This window comes from Rhizophagus irregularis, chromosome 3 (assembly GCF_026210795.1).
Source record: "Rhizophagus irregularis chromosome 3, complete sequence".
NCBI lineage: Eukaryota > Fungi > Glomeromycota > Glomeromycetes > Glomerales > Glomeraceae > Rhizophagus > Rhizophagus irregularis.
Window position 1 is genome coordinate 4,819,939 of NC_089431.1, and position 20,293 is coordinate 4,840,231.

Below are 20,293 nucleotides of genomic sequence, written 5' to 3' on the forward strand. Positions count from 1 at the left end.
ATCTTTACCCAAGTTAAGCCGAAAATTTACTAATAAAATTACCCAGTTTACTAGTAACCTTAAATCTTTCCTATAAGTGATACCCAAATAAAAATACCCTGTTTTGGTTTTTATAACCTGATTTTATTATTAATTATTATAGAAATTAACCAAATATTGTTGAAGACTTTTTAACAATTTCTGGAAATAACTCTTTTGTGGCTATATCAGGTCTGATTGATTCTCCAAATTCGGCTGGACTATTAAGCACATAATATCGATATTTATCCTCAAATAAACCCTTACATGCAACATTTTTGATAGGTTTTAAAAAACTTTAATACTTAGCTGTCCTTCGTTACTATACTTACAATTGCTCAATTCAACATACGTTGTAAGATTTTTAAACGGATTTCTTTACCACATTTCCAACGGACCAATTCTGGAGTTATTTCTTCTATAAAATATTTTTTAGCATATGACTGTTTGTAATATGATTTTTTTACTACGTTTTCTCTTTCTTTTCTGTAAATTAATATTTGTATCATCAATTATAATATTATCTTCAACATCTTCAACATCTTCAACTATAACATCATCTTCAACTATAACATCAACTTTACCTTCAATTATAATATCGTCTTTTTTATCATCAACTATAGCATCATTACCTTTTCACATTTTTTTATTAATTATCACTTCAATTTTGTTTCGTATTTATTTCATCTAACTTTTTAACTAATCATATCCTAGAAAATTAAAATCATCAGAATCATATTCATTATTGGGTAAAATTATTCTAAACTTGGTAAAGTAGAATTATTTTTGGAACTTTTGGCTTGCATTTTTTAAAATAAAATCAAAAAATAAATTTTTTTCAATCATTTTTAACGTTTATATAATATATATAAAATACCCCCTTAAAATATAGATATATAATCGTTACCCATTATAGTAATAACCGAAATCTGAATCATAAGATCATTGCCCATTTTACCCACAATTTTTGATTTTTATAATAACTTTACTCAGTTCACTGGCAACCTTTATATGAAGTTTCCGGGGTCCTCTTGTACACCTATGAGGTGACGTCAGCGGAAGAAAGGAAGGGCTACCACAAAATCGTCTAATGCAGTACAGTAGAATTAAACTTCTTGTAAGATTATATATGCTTAAACTTATATTTATCATCAATTTAAGACTTATCATTCAAATTTCGAAGGTTATTCAGAGGGAATTTTAAAATTATCAAATGACTTGATCATTTCCCATCACTGTAAGTATGTAATTATATATATTCATAAAAATTTACCAAGCTGAATATTTTATATATTCTATAAACAAAACAAAACAAAACTGTCTAAATTAAAAGTTAAATTATTAAATATTGTTTAATCTACTATTTCATAAAATCTATCTCGGTAATAAAAATTGGTTCATATTTAATATGTATGTTAATCTCGATTTATTGATATTTATTTCTTCATAGTATTTTTTAAAGTATCAATATTTGTAGGCTAAACTTATTATAAATAAGAGTTCAAAAAATAAAGTAAAATAAAATAAATAAAAATAAATAAAAATTAGGTTAAATGAAAAATTAATATACACCTCGGTTTGGCACAAAAAACCGTGCAAATATAAATTCATTTATTCTAAACTAACGTTTCCTAACTTTTCAACTAAAAGAAAATGATTGCACCTTTGCACATTTAATTTGCTCGCTGAAATTTTTCAATAATAATATAAATGTTATTATCTTTAATTTACATAAATGTTGTTATTTCAGATTATATACATGGAGAATTATTTAATAAAACTCAAAATTTCGGACGATGCTAAATAGGCTCAGTTAACAATGACACTTTTTATAAACTTTGCTTCTCTTTATTTATTGGGTGTTACACTGTTGCAAGTTAAAATTACGGATAGGGTATTAACGTTAATTGGCTAGAAAACAATATATTTCATCATTTACTATTATATATTTATTATTTATATTTTGAATATTGATTTCTATATCAATTTCATAACCTGTTATATAATTATAAATGTATTATTAATTAAGGATTTAGGAAGGGAGTAAAATTTTTTTACGAACAAAAAAATTATAAATCCTTTGCATAAGAAATTTTTTTCCAATAAATTGGAGAGTGGAAAGAAGAAATATTGACGAATTTTTTTTTTTTTGATTAAAAAAATAAATTTATTTTCGTGATGTGACGTATAGTTTTAGATACACGTGCAGAAAAATAATATATAATTATCAAAATTTAAAGAATTAACTTCAGTTTATTTATAAAATTTTACAAAATTTTCTAAAAATTTATATTAAATTCTTAAGTCTTGATATTAAAAATCCTCCAATTCTTCTATAAAATTTAATTTATTATCAATAACCAAATCTTTATATTTTTGAATTTTAATATTATATAACTCAAATTCCTTCACTTCATCTTTAAATGAAAATAAATCATTATTAACAGTACTACTAAAGTAATTAACAATAGCCAAATATTTGACTCTTTTTTTTTTCATAATATATTCTTTTGTATAGAATAGAATAGAATCATGAATAACTTGACATTTCTCATCATTCATTTTCCTATTTGTGATTAACAATTTTTTAATAAAAGTATTTTGAGAATTTTTTAAGAATATTTCAAAATCATCCATATATTTAATAATAAGAGCTAAATTTAAATATTCTAATTTAAAAGGAAGTATTTGACCTAAATTTCGTAATATTGTTGAACTAAATGCAATAACACTTTCAATAAAACTTGAAGATAAAGTGTTAATGACATTGATAGAAAGATAATTAAGATTTTGTTTTGCATCTTCAGTTAAATTGAGTAACTGATAAATAATCCAATTATTAAGTACAATCAAATCAAGAAATTTGATATTTTTACAATATTTTATAATTAATTCAAATAATCGTTTCTCAGAGAACGAATCAGAATCAAATCTATATCCAAAATTTTCCAAGTAATCACCATACTTTTGTAATAATAATTGTAATGATTCATTAATTTGTAATTTTCTATCTAAGAATATAGATTTTAACTTAAATGGTTTAGTTAAATTAACTATTTGTCGAATAAAATAAGTATCTAAAATACAATAAATGATATGAACAGATTCTAAAACATTTAATTGTTCAAATACTTTGTCTAAATTTGTTATACCTATAAAATTGATTTTAAATAAGATGATTGTATTTAAAGTATTTGAATGATTATGATTACTTGATAACTGATACAAAGGAAAACAAAAATAACCTTGCAATGTAATTTTTTTAAGATTTTGATGTAAATTGATCGTTTGTGATATACCGCTATTTTTAGGAGTATGAGCAAGTGAAGGACCAATAAAATGGAATTTTAAATTTCTAATATTATGAAAGAAATCAGGGGTTTGTAACATTAATCCAAACACATCATCTATATAATAATGGTTGACGTGAATATTAATAGTATGTATGTTTACTTCATTTTCAATAAATATTTTAAATAATGATGTATAAATTAATCTCTTAAATTTAATTACTAAATTATATTCAATCTTTAAGATTCTAATAATATCTTTAGACCATCCTTCAATAGAAGAAATAATATTTTGTGTATCCAAATATTTTAAAAAAATGGGATAATTAAAAAGTGTATTTGAAGGAAATAAATTATCATCAATTTTATATTCATTTAATTTTGCTTTTAATTCATCATTTAAATTACATAAATAAATTCCAATAAAGTTATAATTTTGTTTAGGAATTGAAAATGGATTTTCCCATAATAATGGAATTGCTAAACGACACCATAATCTGTTAACTAAAATACATGAATATAAAGTTGAAAGATCATTTCTAAAATATTTTATAACATCATATGTTAATTCAGGTAAAACTGAAAATATTTTTGAATATGACATATTATAAGCGAAGAGAGAAAGAGGAGGAAGTATTATTGTATCATTTTTTAACTATTGTTTCAAATTAATATCCGGTATTGTCGCACAATTTGTAAACAATTTGTGCGGTGTAACATTTTCAATAGGGCGCAAAAAAGGTGTGTGTGATCACGATGGCGATCACGAAAATTATTTAAAAGTATAGAGATTTAAATAAGAGTTTTAAAGATATATTTCATATGGATTGTCAGTTATAAAAACTATCAAATAGATAATAATGGATAATATAGTATTAAAAAAAAAATTATCAAATACGCTATCAAAAAAAAAATGGTAAATGGATCTATTAAAAGGAATATCAAATTATGTATTTTATATCTTATTTAAGTTTGTTTTCTAATATGAATTATACATTTGTGAATTGTGAGCATTAGGATGTATTAAATTGTGCATCGACATCAAAATTTATCGTAATTGTGCAACTCTTTTATGATAAATGGTTTCTAGATAATTTATATAATTTATAAAAATTAAAATCCATCTAAAGAAATGAATAAAATTTAGTAAAAATAAAAAGAAAGAATGAAAAATTTTTTTGAGACATCCATATTCCTGTATCACAATTCACAATAAGTAAACGCAACTTTGTAATAGTACTCCTTTTCAATATAACCATAAGCCTTATCCCTTATGTCTTGACAATTTTTAGTTAGGGGTAGATTAAAATTCTAAAATAAATTCATCATATGGAAAATTGAAATGTTGCTGCTTTAGGGATTATTATCTGAACCTCATGCTCGATCTGTCATTATATATATATATATATATAAGATATAAAGAATAAATAACGACAAAGATCATCTGACAGATAGTTTTGGGATTGAACAAAAGATTATATATTATTCAATAATGTAAAATTTATTTCATAATATTATTATTTTCGCCTAAATTCGAATTATTATTGTAGCGGTTAAAAATTTTTTATTGATAATTTATACATTTAATAATTTTAATAATGAACTTTATTATATAATTATTTAAATTACAAACTAAGAATCTTGCAAAACATTTTAACTACTCTAATCCTAGTGTTTAAATAACTTAAAATAAAGTATAAATAAATGATAACAATTCGAATATAACATAATATTGGTTTGACTTATAAAGTCAATTTAAAATCCATCTAAAGATAAAAATTAACAAATTAGTAAATTAATTAGTTGCATTATAAAAGAAATCTTATTTACTTAAGAGCTTACCCTTTGATTATATTGTCGATTAATACCATATTCAAAAACAAAATCAATGATTGTCATTTAATAGACTATTGACTTGTATTTTTTAAATCTTAACCTAATTGATGAAAAGTCAATTTTCTTTATAGTCATTTTCAATTGAATCTATTTTAAATAAACAACGTATCAGATACTACTGAATACCTTAATACAATAATATAAAGTAGTTCTTGATAAAGCAGGTATGATGGTGGTGGCACCGTAGCGTCGATCTGATCACACTTTTTTTCAAAACTAAAAAAAAAATTTCCCTTTCTTTTTTCGGTCTGGCTTTTTTTTTTAAATCGAAAAAAAATTTTTTTTCCATTATTTTACCATTTAGGTTTGGATCGACCAAACCGAAAAGAGAAAGGTTAAAATATTTGTAAAAAAAAATTTTCGAAAAGAAACAAAAAAAAAAAAATTTGAAAAATTCAGTTTGGTAAAAAAAACCAAACCAAAAAAAGATTTCTTTTCAATAAAAAGGAGATAAAAAAAGGAAACCTCGAAAAAAATTTAGAAAAAAATACCGAAAAGGAAAAAATAAATTTTTACGAAATTATCACAAAAATTTACTTTGAAATTTTGGATAAAGAATATTATGATATTATGATTGAAGTTGGTAATGACCCTAACGTAAAAGTGTTTCGAGCTCATATGGTTATATTGAATTATCGTTCTCCATATTTGTGAAGAATTTTGTCAACTAATAAAAAGAAAAATGACAAGTATTAAATTACCAAATATTTACCTGAAATTTTTCATATTCGTTGATTTCAATTTTTTCATTGCACTATTATTAATTATCAACTAAGAAAAAAATAAATAAGACATGTACATTATAAACACAAACCTAAAAAAAATAAAATAATCTTGTATGTGATATTTAGGAGTTAGGATGAAAGGATGAATGGTGAAATCAATCAGCTATCCGACTTGTGACATATTTTGGCGGAAATCAACTATCAATCAGCCATTCAATTGAATCAATCGGTTATCAGATGTCCGATTGATGGCTTATTGGTGGCCGATTTGACATTAAAAAATATTCTGCAGCAAATTATATCATTTCAAGAGGATGGAAATGGCCGAGAAAGAAAAATAATTAATAAGAAAACAACTTGTTTCGACATTAACTGCAAAAGAATCATTGATACAAAATGATCCTACTGCCTATCAAATTATTTCTAACTATAACAACCTTGCGTAATGCCTTGCGAAAACACCTGCTTTAACACGGAAAAAAAATAATCTTGTTCAAGAGGTAAAGCAGAAAATAAGTAGTGTTAAAAATATTACTAAGAAAAACAAAAAATTATTTTCTACCTAGAATCTAGTTTGTAATTTCGTCTGAAACTCCCTATAAAAGAAGAAGAAAAAAAGAAGATAAACTAATATTAATAAAAAAATCACCTCCAAGAATTGAACTTGGACACAGAAATTGTGGAACCAACGGTGATGGATTTTGTTGAGTTGATAAGTTATTAAGGAAAGAACTCAACAAAGGAATGAAATAAAGGGTATCACATGTGAAGAAGGAAATCACATGAGATAGATCAAATGATCAAGAAAGGTAAATTTTACAAGACAAAGGATCTCTCTGACACCAATTAGCACAGTGCAATGCTTCATGGGCGATGCAAACGATCCCCTTATAAAATTTATCTATCTAAGAATGGTCAAATGATCAAGAAAGGGTAAATTTTTACAAGACAAAGGATCTCTCTGACACCAATTAGCAATGCTTCATGGGCGATGCAAATGATCCCCTTGTAAAAATTATCTATCTAAGAATGGTCAAGTAATCCCAAGTTGACCAAAGGGGAAAGATTACGTCTACATGCTATATTTGGTAAGCAATGGGCCAAGCTACGTAATATAAGTTTATTTAATTAAGCTATTGGGAGATTAAAAGGAGAGTAATATTCACTAAATAGGTTGTTTTATAAAGTAGAGAATAAGAAAAGATGAGAATCTGAATTACGCAATTGAGTAAATAAAGAAAATGAAGAAGAATAGATAATAATATAAATAAAATATGAAAAAGAATTGAGGATAATAATAAATGTTTAAAAGAATAAAATATATTAAATAGATATGAAGGAAGAGAAGGGAGTTGGTTGAGAGATAAGATTATAGTGCACATGAATTTCAATAAGCGAAAAATTAGGACAATTGTATTATTGAGAATGTTGGTATATATGAGGAGAATTATAAAAAGAATGTAAAAAAATCCGGTAAGTAATGGTAAATAATGTTGAGAAGTTTCAATAATAGGTTGAGGATTATTGTAACATTTGTTGATAGGAAATTCACTTAAAATAGTATTGATAATATTTGGACACAAATGATAAGACATTTTGTAATTACAAGTTAAAAAATTGAATTGAAATTTGGGTGATTGTAAAAGTTTTGTAAGATTTGTAAGATTTGAAAATAATATTGAAATTTGGTTTTTGATTTTTTCCTTGAGGAAATTAAGGGTATTTATATATTTTTTAAAACCCTTTGAATACATAGATACATAGTGACTAATAATAAAATAGGTAAAAAAAATCAAGATTATCTATGAGTCACAATTTAATTTATAAGTTATTTAACCTAAACTAGTAATATTAATTGATTTAATGATATAATTGTGGCTTATAGTACATAGTTAATATGATTTACTCCCTAACTCCCTATAAACCATATAATTAAAGATTATATGATATTGTGTAATATTCCCATACTATTAAAGCTTTTATTATTGTTAATTAAAATAAATTTATTAAAATTTTTATTCAAGCTAAATTTATTTTTGATATATAGTTCAGCAATGGTTTTAGTATAAAGTTTTTATCATATGTATACATTACCAAAAAAATCAGTTCAACTCTTGCTTAAATAAATTAAATACGCGTGATATCATAACAAAAATGAAATTTTGATAGTTACATAAGATCCTAGAATTTAATATTCCCTAATTTGGAGTTGAAGTGCGTACTATGCTTATGTTTCGGACAATAAAAAAAAGTATACTGAAAGTCTATCTAAGTTATATGGAAAATTTGCAGGTGTAAGTATAACAAATTTATATACTGATTAAATAATATACTGCGTATCGATAAAATATGTTAGTTTGCATTATTACTCATATAAAGTCAACGATATTACAGTATCTAATCTCTAATCTCATAACTAACATATCAATATTTTAGTATATGAGATATGAAATTACTTTGATATTTGTTATTAGATGGCGTAAAGAGACATGAGGTATAATGTAATGATAAATAGAAAGTTATTTACTATAATCTTTATTTAAAGTAGTAGAAGTTATACAAAAATAATATCCTCTTTAATTTATTGGTTAAGAGAACTGCAATTACCCATAGCAGGTCTTTGACATTTATCAAAATAGAAATAATTCTAAATTATTGATGAAATTAGTCATGGAATTGAATTATAATTTATTTGGTGCAATTTTGCCAATTTATTTTTTTAATTTCTTTTTAAATTTATCCTTATTTTCATGTGATAATTATATACCACAGATGTAAAAAACTTTCTCACAATATTTCAGTTCTGTGCAAGACTCCGCCATACACTGCCAATATATAACGTGATACAATTCAATTTAAATACTTGCTTCTTTAAGTTATATTTTATTTAATAATTAAATTTATAATATTAAGTCATTCATTTTAATAATGAATATAATAATATTATGATAAAATATAGGATAAATAATAGATTATACAAAATATATAATAATTTTAGAAAATAAAAAAAAATAATCAAAATAGTAGAATGATAGAAACGATTTTGAACTATTATAAAAATATGATAAGACTGATTAAAGAATGTAAAATTATGAACTCATCATTTCTAGTCTTTTTTGCGACATCTTTATTTCCTCTGTTAGCAGAATCTTTATACAATTCAACTACCTTTTCTTTATCAATTTAAGTTCCAATCTCATTCTCATAACAGCATCCAATTATATATATTTCATTTAAATATTCTTTTTCAGGTGATTTTTTATAATATTCAAAATGCTTTAACTTCATTTTTTTCGATACCAAATCCATCTTGATTTACCCAAACAATAGCCCTGATCAATTCAAGATCATATCGCTCAGATCGGAAAAAAAATTAACCGGTCAAACCGCAGTTACAATTGAGCACAATTTGTATAGCTCGATCGGATAATATCATAAACAATAAATATGGTTGGTCTCTAGCACGCGTCACGTTAGTTTATCAAAATCGATCAGAGGCGAGGATCGGTTTGACTGACCGCTGATCGTTTTTATAACCAATCATTTAGAGGCACATTTTGCGATCAATCCGGTCCGATCTAGAATTGAACAGAGCTAATAATACGCAGCTTCATATCCCTTTTCTGCTGCTTTTTGTACCAATAACTGCTTTATTTAAATCTTGATCGATTCCTTGCCTTTTTCCAATTAGGAATGTTATTTAGTAAAGTTTGATTAATATTATTAATATTTTGTTCAATAATTTGTTTTACTTCTGCAAAACCATAACCAAATTCATCATGCATTTTGATTAAATGGACTATCAACTCATCAATAATTTTTTCAACGTCATCAGAATCTGGCTGTTATATTAATTAATAAATCATTTTGTATAATAGAATTTAAAAAGTCTTCATCTATAATTAAATCATCATCTATCATGATGTAATCAAAATCTTCATTTGATATTTATCTCTTAATTTCATTTTTAACAAATTTGTTAGAATTTGTTTCTTCATTAATATCTTGATTTATTGATTTAAGATATGAAACAACTTGTTTAATGGATGGCCTTTCATCAGGATCATTTTCCCAACACGCTAAAAAAAAAATTAAATTAGAATTATACATTACATAAACCATCCAATCATGTTATAAAATTAATAATATTTTACCTTTATATATATTACTATATCCAATAGGCGTACCCTTGATAATCTCCTATCTTTTTCCACCTACTATATCCATGGCTAAACGAGCATCGAATTGTATACCTTCATCACAAAAAGGCTTTCGACCACTTGATAGTAACCAGAGAAGAACTCCTATACTATAAATAACTGATTTGAAATCCATTATACAGGGTTGACCTCTATATTTGATATTACTCAAGTTTCTTGGATCTATATAAGGAAGTAAACCATATACTTCAGTAGAATAATTTGATGCTTCAGATGCTTTCTTAGCTAAGCCAAATTCTGCTACTTTAATATCGTTTTTATGTAATACTGATTGTCAAATTTTGAAATCCCATGAATTTGTAAAATATTTGTATGAAAATCAACTTCCTTCCGGATTTTAAGCTGTTATACATTTTGATTAATATGATTTTTGTGAAAATTATTAATTATATAAAATATGTTAAAATTTTAAAATACCTCATTTATAAATTTTTTAATATCTAATCCAGGTGTTTTTACGACCAAAGGAATCAAAATATGTAATATAACAAGTTATCTTAGTTCCTGACAGGGCATTCTAAATTGTTCAATGGAAAAAAATTTTTTTTAATATAATATATAATTTTTAAAATTATTTAAATCTTAGATAATTATTTGGTAAAAATTCTCATATTTAATTTTAGTGTGGTAAGAAAGATCTAAAAATCTTAGATAATTATTTATTATTAATTTTGAAAAAAAAAATCTCATATAAATAAAATAATAATTTGTTTACTTTTTTAATTGTTTAGATTATTTGAAAAAATATCTTTCGTAACTATAAATGTTGATCATTTTAGTATGACTCTGACGAAAAATAAAGATCTCATACAATTATAATTATGACTTTTGTTTTATTAAATAAATAATATAGTATTTTAGATAAGACTTATCATTAATTTTACAGATAAAAATTCTTATATTTAAAAAAAAATTCTATCCGATCAACAACTTATGACCTGATAGCCAATCAAATGTTTCTAGCTATTATAAATACGGGCGCGGAAATATCACGAGTTGCCACATTACGCAATTTATTCCTAATTTGTAATATTATTGTATCATCATTTTTATTCAATTGATAGTTATGAGGTTCGGTCTATTTCACCGATAATTGTTTCATCGACAGTCAATCTTGCCGACAGTGAGTTCATTTTTAAATACTTGGTTAAAAGGATCTAATTTTATAATATTTTCTATAAAATTTTAAATGAAAATTGATAGACTTTGTTTATGGGGAAAATGAAAGGGAAAAAAGATTTCATATGTTTTACAATTTTTTTACTACACTTTTAGTCAGATTTGTAAAATTTCGAATTTTATTAAATAGTTGGGCAATAAAGAACTAATCCTGTAGCATTCATTCTCAGAAAAATTTCAAAGCGATTTGGTTACAAATTGAGGATCGGCAATTAAGGTTCACTAATTTCTTCTATTATACTTTAAGTATTTTCACTTCTTAACGCTCAAATTCAAAATTGAATATAAATGTCAAGAAATTACTGAAAAATAACCAAGAACACGTTAAGGAATTGCATGGCTCAAACATATGTTATAAATCATCATTTACGACTTGGTAAAACGTTACAATTTCCTTTGACCAAATGAGCTCTTATTTCGATCATTTTCGAACGGTAGTACTGCAGTGTACGTGAATGAAGCTACATAAAGTAAAACTATGAAAAATTGAAAAATTACGCCATATGTTAAAAATGTATCATAATGAATAAGGTTAAAGGATGTGTAATTTATACAATTGACTTCATTAGTTCGAAATCAAAGAAAAATTTATTTTATGTTGATTAATTTTAAATAAACTTTATTGAATAAATCTGTAAAGAACAAATTACTTTTTTAACGTGACTTTTTTTAAAAAAAATATATAAAAAATAATTTTTGTTAAATGGTTTAATTAATTGTATTAATAAAACTCAATAGAGAAAACATTTAAAATTCTATTGCGTAATTCCCTATGAAACAAAATTTACTTACGGACGCGTAAATTTTTTAGCTTTTTTTTTTGCTTATCGAATATTTTTTTTAGAAAGAGAAGGTCGGGTTGGTCATGTTTCTGAATAACGGCAAAAAAATGAGTGTATTGTACAGGATAATTATCGTGCATTATCGACTGTTGTAACAATGAAACAATGATTTATCCATTTATAATATATATATATATCTCATTTTACTCGAATTTCATATTAAAATCACATTTACTATTCGTTTCAATGTTACTCTTCTCTTTTCATTTCTTTTACTCCGGTCACTATTTTGCTTTTATTTGGGCCTAACAATTATATCTACCTTCATTTTTTCTTGTTTATTTAAGAAATATATTATTAACTCCGGTATTAGAAAACTCTTAAAAATTCGAAGCGGCGGTTACCAGTTGATAAAAATTTTAAAACAATAAGGGCTGGTTTAAAATCATTGGCTGAGAAAAACTGCGCCAAAACAAAAAGTGATATTTAAATGGTTTCTTACGGCGCAGCAAAAAAATTTTGTTACAGTGGTTTACCAATTAATCCAATTAATGCCATTTTAAGACTTATTATATATGCAAATACCAAATATAAACGTCAATAATAAATTCTCTGCGCCATCTCTTATAAACTCGAAAATAAAAGGAACAGCTGCGTCTCGAAGAGCGTCATACCAACAAGATAAACATACTATTGGATGTACTATTATGATCCTCATGGTTTTAAGATTCTTGATTAATCTCAATTAGGAATCTTTTGGTATTTATGTCAATGATTTATTAAAGATAGATAATGAAAGCAAATAAGGATAGCATAAACTCTTAACATCAAAATTTCTTTCTAATTTGAAATACTTCATATTCTTCTACATGAAATGGAATCTCGATTTCTCTGATATTTCTTTCGTATGATCGCCTACTACAGTAATTATTACTATTATCATAAAAATTACATCCATCTTCCATGCCTCCATATATTGTAAGATCACCCCTACCAAATGATGGACCATAACGATTCCAATAATGTATAGCATGCTTATTTTCCTTCACTCGACTAATAACATGATCATTAATATTTTTGTTCATAAAGGAGAATATAAAACTATCACCGGTGCTGCCGTAGCCATCAATAGATTCCCATTTAATAGGATTATATCCTCCAAGAATTTCATTACTATCTTTCACTTTAATAATTGCTACAGTACGAGATTGATTATCACAAATTTCATGAAACTTTTTAGGTGTAAATCCATCACGAGATCCACGAAAAATTAATTCGAATTGATAAAAATTTTTCATTTCATCCTTAATCTCTAACTTATCGACCCATTTTGAAATTAATTCAGCATGTTGAATTGTAATAATTTTTGAATCAATGATTATCTGTGATACTAACTTGCTGCTTGAGTCGTAATAATTATTGATTTCATGATTAATTTCCTCAACTATTTGTAGTTTCAAGTTGCTGTTTGGGTTATAGTCATTACCATTCATTTTACAACTAATTTCTTTAATCTCTTGTAGCTCTAACTTATTACTTGGATCATAATCATTATTCAAAAACCATTTAATTAAGTTTTCATATAACTTTTCGGATATAACCAATTTGTAGGGATATACTTTATTCAAAAACTCCTTAGATGTAAATCTAATAAATTTAATAAAAGGAATACATTTTTCTAAGGTATTCTTTAAGGTAACAAAATCATCATTTGAATAGCATGTAGGATCTGATGATAATTCAGGATTCTGTGCAATACCCCATTTAAGCACATGTTCCCAAATTTGAACTTCATCTATTTGTGTATCATTTTGAATAAGAGTGATTAAAGTTTTTTCTGTAATTGAGGTAAAATCAGGCGAATTAAAAATTTTTTCTGGTTCTTTAGACATTAATTCTGTACAAAACTTTTGAAGTTCCAAGAAGGAATCATTTTCAAAGCTAGTTTGATATATTAGACTAAAATTTTGTTCCATCCAGCTTGCTTTATTATTAATCAAAAATGATTGCAAATGAGGAATTAATTCCTGAAGACTTAGTTCACTTGCGGCCATCAAAATTTTAATGATATCTAAAGTATCACATTCCTCCAACGAAAGTTTTCCTCCATAAATGTACCTAAAATCAAACGTTGATAATAAAAACATTAATAAAAAATTAAATTATTTATAGTACATAAATTAATAATTTACCTTAAGATTATTTGAAAAATTTCAGGTAGAATATTTGATAATTTAATATTTACCAATGTTTCATCATTTTTCTTTTTATTTGTTGATAAAATTCTTCGCAAATAAGGAGAGCGATAATTTAAGATAACCATATGAGCCCGAAATACTTTTACGTAAGGGTCATTACCAACTTCAATTGTAATATCATAATATTCGTCATCATTTAAAATTTCAAGTAAATTTTGTGATAATTTTGGTAATAATTCCATTATAATCGTAAGAAAGAAATAAAAAAATTTTTTTCGTCCAAATCCTATGGCTGAACATTATATGGTAGCACAATTTCCTGAATTAGAAGTTCAAATTAGACGTATGGTTGCAGATCACTCAATACATAAAAATAACGAAAGAGTTTGATTTAAGTTTTTAAGAAAATCTAAAATTTCTAAAATATACATATTACTTTTTTATAATCTGAAATATTTCATACTCATCCATAGAAAAAGTACCATCAGATAGGGCCCGAAATATATATACAGTCGATTTGCGTACAATTTAAGAATTTTCATCCATAGTTAGGTTATCAAGATTGCGTATTTTTTTATCAAAATTTTTATATGTAAAAAATTAGTTTGCGTATTTTTGGCCTAAATTTGGCTAAACTTATATATATAATATTTTTTCTGTACGTACTTATTGTTATTTAGTTAACCGCATTGTAATATTTAGTATTAACTGAATGAAATTTCTAAGGGTTAAAAAGTGAAATTTTAGAAAAATAATATTGAAAAAACAGTAAAATAGAATAAATTCTATTATTACACATTAGTACACGTGTATTTGGTTTTATAAATGGTTATGGTTCTAAATCGCGACGGGTCAAAATCCCGAATGGGTCAAAATCCCGACAGTTGGCCCGCTTTATGCAGAATTATGCAGAATCACGTGATATTTTTGGCCAGCATTAGAATTCACCCGTTGCGATTTTGACTTTTTATTAGACGTCCAATATTGCTTAATTAAATTCTTTAATTAAATTAATTAAAATTTGAATTTCTGAATACTTAAAGGCCTTATCTGAGCTATAATTAAAAAATTTATTATAAAAAATCATTAAAAAATTATTACAATTATTACAGATTGCAATCTGATTGTTTTACACCCAGTGAACTCTAGCAAAAAAGAATATGATTTGTATAATTTTTTACAGTTTTACCAAAAAAAAAATAGAAAACACGATGATTATAGCATTCAAAAATAAAAACTTGTCTCAGCATTAAAATAAATACTAGCACTAATAAATGTTATAATTTGTATAGATATATAATGAAAAAAAATTTAGAATACCAATTGATCTCTTTAGACTAATTAAATTATTATTATTATAAAATGCAGTAAATGAAAATTGCTATAAAGAAAGCATAGAATCTCAAATATTAATTTTTTTTATAATTTGAAATATTTCATATTCTTCTACAGAAAATGTATTCTCTGTTTCTCTGATATTTTTTTCATAAGTTTTCTTTTTACAATAATTATTACCATTTTTAAAATCATTTACATTACCTCCAAATATTATAAGATCTCCAAAACCAAATGATGGACCATAACGTTCCCAATAATTTATGGCATTCTCTTTTTCTTTCACTCGACTTATAATATACTCATTAATATTTTTCATAAAAGAAAATATAAAACTATCATTGGTAGCGCCGTGACCATAATCAGATTTCCATTTAATAGGATTATATCCTCCAAGAATTTCACTACTATCTTTCACTTTAATAATTGCCACGGTACGAGATTGATCATCACAAATATTATGAAATTTTTTAGGGGTAAATCCATCACGAGATCCACGAAAAATTAATTTAAACTCATAAAGATTTTTCATCGCATGCTCAACCTTTAACTTATCGATCCATTTTGAAATTAATACTGCATGTTGAATTGTAATAATTTTTGAATCAATAATTATCTGTGATTCTAACTTGATACTTGGGTTATAATCATTATTGATTTCATGACTAACCTTAACTGTCTGTAGTTCTAATTTGCTGATTGGGTTATAGTCATTATTATTCATTTTATAACTGATTTCTTTAACCTCTTGTGGCTTTAATTTATTACTTGGATTATAATCGTTATTCAAAAACCATTTATTTAAGTTTTCATATAACCTTTCAGGCATAATCATTTTATAAGGATATACTTTGTTTAAAAATTCCTTAGAAGTAAATTTAATAAATTTGATAAAAGGAATACATTGTTGCAAAGTATTCTTTAAGGCGACAAAATCATCGTTTGAATAACTTAAAGGATCAGAAGAAAGTCCAGGATTCTGAGCAATACCCCATTTAAACACATGTTCCCAAATTTGAACTTCACTTATTTGTAGGTTATCATTTTGAATAATTGAGATTAAAGATTTTTCTGAAATTGAAGTGAAATCAGGTGAATTGAATATTTTTTCTGGTTCTTTAGACATTAATTTTGTACAAAACTTTTGAAGTTCCAAGAAGGCATCATTTTCAAAGCTAATCTGATATATCAAACTAAAATTTTGTTCCATCCAGCTTGCTTTATTATTAATTAAAAATGATTGTAAACGAGGAATCAATTCGTGAAGACTTAGTTCACTTGCGGTGACTAAAACCTTAATGATATCTAAAGTATCACATTCATCCAACGAAAGTTTTCCTCCATAAATATATCTATAAAACGTTTATAAAAAATTAAAAATAAATTCATAGGAATCATTTACTTATACATACATAAATTAATTAATTTACCTTAAAATTATTTGAAAAATTTCTGGTAAAATATTTGATAATTTAATATTTACCAATGTTCCGTCATTTTCCTTTTTATTTGTTGATAAAATTCTTCGCAAATAAGGAGAACGATAATTTAAAATAACCATATGAGCACGAAATACTTTTACGTAAGGGTCATTACCAACTTCAATTGTAATGTCATAATATTCGTCATCATCCAAAATTTCGAGTAAATTTTGTGATAATTTTGGTAATAATTCCATTATAATCGTTAGAAAGAAAAAAAAAATTTTTTTAAGGCTGAACCTTATATAGTACTAATAGTAGCACAATTCCTAAAATTAATTAGTATGGCTGCAGATCATAAATCTTAGATCATCATTTTCAATTTTAAAAATTTATTCATTCAGAAAATATACAATATCAATTTTTTATATAATCTGAAATACTTCATATTCTTCTATAGAAAAAGTACCATTGTTTCTCTGATCAATTTTTCATAAGATCTTTTTCTACAATAATTTTAATTATTATTATTATAAAAATCATAATCGTTCTTTACAGAAACTTCAAGATCGTAGCGATGGCTTAATGCGCAGTAACTGCGTTATAAATACATAGTGACCACATTATGTAATCGTAAAGAAATTACATATATGTAGTTACTGTGCATTAAGCCATCGCTACGATCTTGAAGTTTCTGTAAAGTTACTAGAACTTCTATACATTATAAGATCTCCATAACCAAATGATGAACCATAACGATTCCAATAATTCATAGCATTTTTTTCATCTTTTACTCAACTTATAATATGATCATTAATATTTTTTTTATTCGTAAAAGAAAATATGAAACTATCTTTAGTAATACCGTAACCACTAGACTTCCACTCAATTGGATTATATCCTCAAAGAATTTTATCACTATTTTTTACCTTAATAATTGTTACAGTACGAAATTGATAATCAAAATTTCATGAAATTTTTTAGGCATAAATCCATCACGAGAACCACGAAGAATTAATTTGGAATTCATATAAATTTTTTGTTTTGTCTGTAATTTCCAATCTATCAATCCATTTTGAGATTAATTCAACATGTTGAATTGTAATAATTTTTGAATCAATGTTTTCATGATCAATCTCTTTGATTATCTCTAGTTGTGGCTTGCTATTATGATTACAATCGTGAACCAAAAAATATTTTATTAAATTTTCATACATCTCTTTAGGAATTACCTTTTTATATGGATATACTTTGTTGAGAAATTCTTTTAAGGTTAATTTGAAGAATTTAATAAAAGGGATACATTGTTTTAAAGTATTCCTTAAAATATTAAAATCACCCTTTGAAAAGTTCGAAGGGGTCTAATGAAAGTTCGGGATTTGAGCAATACCCCATTTAAGTGCATATTCCCAAATTTGAACTATACTCATTTGAACATTATCATTTTGAATAATTGAGATTAAAGATTTTTCTGAAATTGAAGTAAAATCAGGTGAATCAAAAATTTTCTCAGGTTCTTTAGAAATTAATTTTATACAAAACTTTCGAAGTTCTAAGAAAGATTCATTTTCAAAGCTCGGTTTGTATATTAAACTAAAATTTTGTATCATCCAATCTACTTTGTTTTCAATCAAAAAGAATTGTAAATGAGGAATTAATTCATGAGGACTTAATTCACTTGCAGCGATTAAAATTTTAACGATGTCTAAAGTATCACACTCTTTCAACGAAAGTTTTCCACAATAAATATACCTTAAGAATAAAAAATGGATTAAATCAAACATTTAAAGAATTAACTTTTAAATTAATTAATTTACCTTAATATCATTTGAAAAATTTCAGGTAAAATATTTGGTAATTTAATTTCCATCATTTTTCTTTTCATTTGTTGATAAAACTCTTCATAAATAAGGAGACCTATAATTTAAGATAACCATATGAGCATGGAAATACTTTTACGTAAGGATCATTACCAACTTCAATTGATATATCATAATAATTTCATCATCTGAGATTTCTAATAATTTTGTGCCAATTTTGTTAAAAACTTATTTTCAGCCATTTATAATGTTACGTGAAGAATTAAGTTAAAAAGAAAAAAAATATAACCAAACCTATACCGACCAACTTTATATATTAACACGGTTATAACTTCCTGAATTGGAAATTAACCGTCCGTTCGATCATCATATATATGCACCGGTTAAAATTTGAGGAAATAAACAAAAACTTCACTAGATAATTGCTTACATATTATTTATTTTTTTTATTTAGAAATTTGTTTTATTATCAATTATAAATTTAAGAGGACCATGAAAAAGAATAAATAGATAAAATAAAGTAAATCTCGTTAAAAAAGAGATAAAGTTAATTTTTTCCTCTCCAGATTAAACATTTTTTTAAGTACCATATAAAAATACTTAAAAAAATATAATAAACTCATTATACTGCACAATTTAGCTTAATTACTTTACGACTTTTTGATCTTCAGGTTCAATATTTCCTTGGTCGTTACGTGCCATAATACACACAAAGAAGATGGTTTCTTGCTTTTTTTTTCTTCCCCTCATTTGTCTTTAATTTTCTTTTCGTTACTTCTCAAAGTTGAGTAAAAAAACTTACCCAAATCGCGATTGGAAAAAATCAAAAACAAATATAGATTTTTCTCTCGTTTCGCTGGGCAGAAAAGAAACAAAAAAAATGAATAAATTTTTGTCGGATTATCGAGCGGCAAAATAAATCCTTTAAATTAGTGAATCAAGTCAACTATGATCATTGATCGAGAAAGCTAAATTTTGTTCGATCAAATCATTGATCCCGAATTTTTCAGTCACATAAATTGATTTTTAAAATTAGAATTATTAAGATATAATGATTTTTATTTTAAAATAATCACTGCGAGTATAGTTTGAATTTAGACACAAACTGATAAAGTAAATATAATTTGCGATATCGTAACTCATTATTTCACTGATCTATGATCTATTTGAAATAATTAAATAATTTCAATTCGTATTTTTGTTTATCTTGTATAACAAAAAAATTGTTTAATCTTCTGATGAAATAGGATGAGTTTTTTTTTAAAATGGATTTTATGTGACGTGCTTAATTGCTTCAATAAAAACAAATATTCTTACAAATCACAATTCTCAATAATATTTATATCGAAAAAAATAAAATTGTTATTCTCTCATAACTTTTATCCTCCCGTTCATTTTTTAGTAATATT

The 20,293-nt window shown here is 25.0% G+C and overlaps 6 protein-coding genes across 6 annotated transcripts; all 6 read right to left on the reverse strand.

The window, feature by feature from the left end:
* Positions 1-450: 450 nt before the first annotated feature.
* Positions 451-824, reverse strand: OCT59_021183 (uncharacterized protein; the record flags this gene model as incomplete). Its single annotated transcript, XM_066149687.1, has 2 exons — positions 451-650; positions 785-824. 2 exons carry the CDS (start codon positions 822-824, stop codon positions 451-453), a joined length of 240 nt encoding a protein of 79 aa, XP_065990570.1.
* Positions 825-2,331: 1,507 nt separating this feature from the next.
* Positions 2,332-3,920, reverse strand: OCT59_021184 (uncharacterized protein; the record flags this gene model as incomplete). The annotated part of the gene is made up of 1 exon (XM_025327559.2): positions 2,332-3,920. The coding sequence occupies exon 1, from the start codon at positions 3,910-3,912 to the stop codon at positions 2,332-2,334; it is 1,581 nt and encodes a 526-aa protein (XP_025170672.1). The 5' UTR covers positions 3,913-3,920.
* Positions 3,921-9,877: 5,957 nt separating this feature from the next.
* OCT59_021185 (uncharacterized protein) lies at positions 9,878-10,264 on the reverse strand (the record flags this gene model as incomplete). The annotated part of the gene is made up of 2 exons (XM_066149688.1): positions 9,878-10,008; positions 10,183-10,264. 2 exons carry the CDS (start codon positions 10,262-10,264, stop codon positions 9,878-9,880), a joined length of 213 nt encoding a protein of 70 aa, XP_065990571.1.
* Positions 10,265-12,937: 2,673 nt separating this feature from the next.
* OCT59_021186 (uncharacterized protein) lies at positions 12,938-14,550 on the reverse strand (the record flags this gene model as incomplete). The annotated part of the gene is made up of 2 exons (XM_066149689.1): positions 12,938-14,228; positions 14,303-14,550. 2 exons carry the CDS (start codon positions 14,548-14,550, stop codon positions 12,938-12,940), a joined length of 1,539 nt encoding a protein of 512 aa, XP_065990572.1.
* A 1,160-nt stretch (positions 14,551-15,710) lies between these two features.
* On the reverse strand, positions 15,711-17,321 carry OCT59_021187 (uncharacterized protein; the record flags this gene model as incomplete). The annotated part of the gene is made up of 2 exons (XM_066149690.1): positions 15,711-16,995; positions 17,074-17,321. 2 exons carry the CDS (start codon positions 17,319-17,321, stop codon positions 15,711-15,713), a joined length of 1,533 nt encoding a protein of 510 aa, XP_065990573.1.
* A 1,104-nt stretch (positions 17,322-18,425) lies between these two features.
* On the reverse strand, positions 18,426-18,937 carry OCT59_021188 (uncharacterized protein; the record flags this gene model as incomplete). Its single annotated transcript, XM_066149691.1, has 2 exons — positions 18,426-18,816; positions 18,882-18,937. 2 exons carry the CDS (start codon positions 18,935-18,937, stop codon positions 18,426-18,428), a joined length of 447 nt encoding a protein of 148 aa, XP_065990574.1.
* Between the last annotated feature and the right edge of the window lie 1,356 nt (positions 18,938-20,293).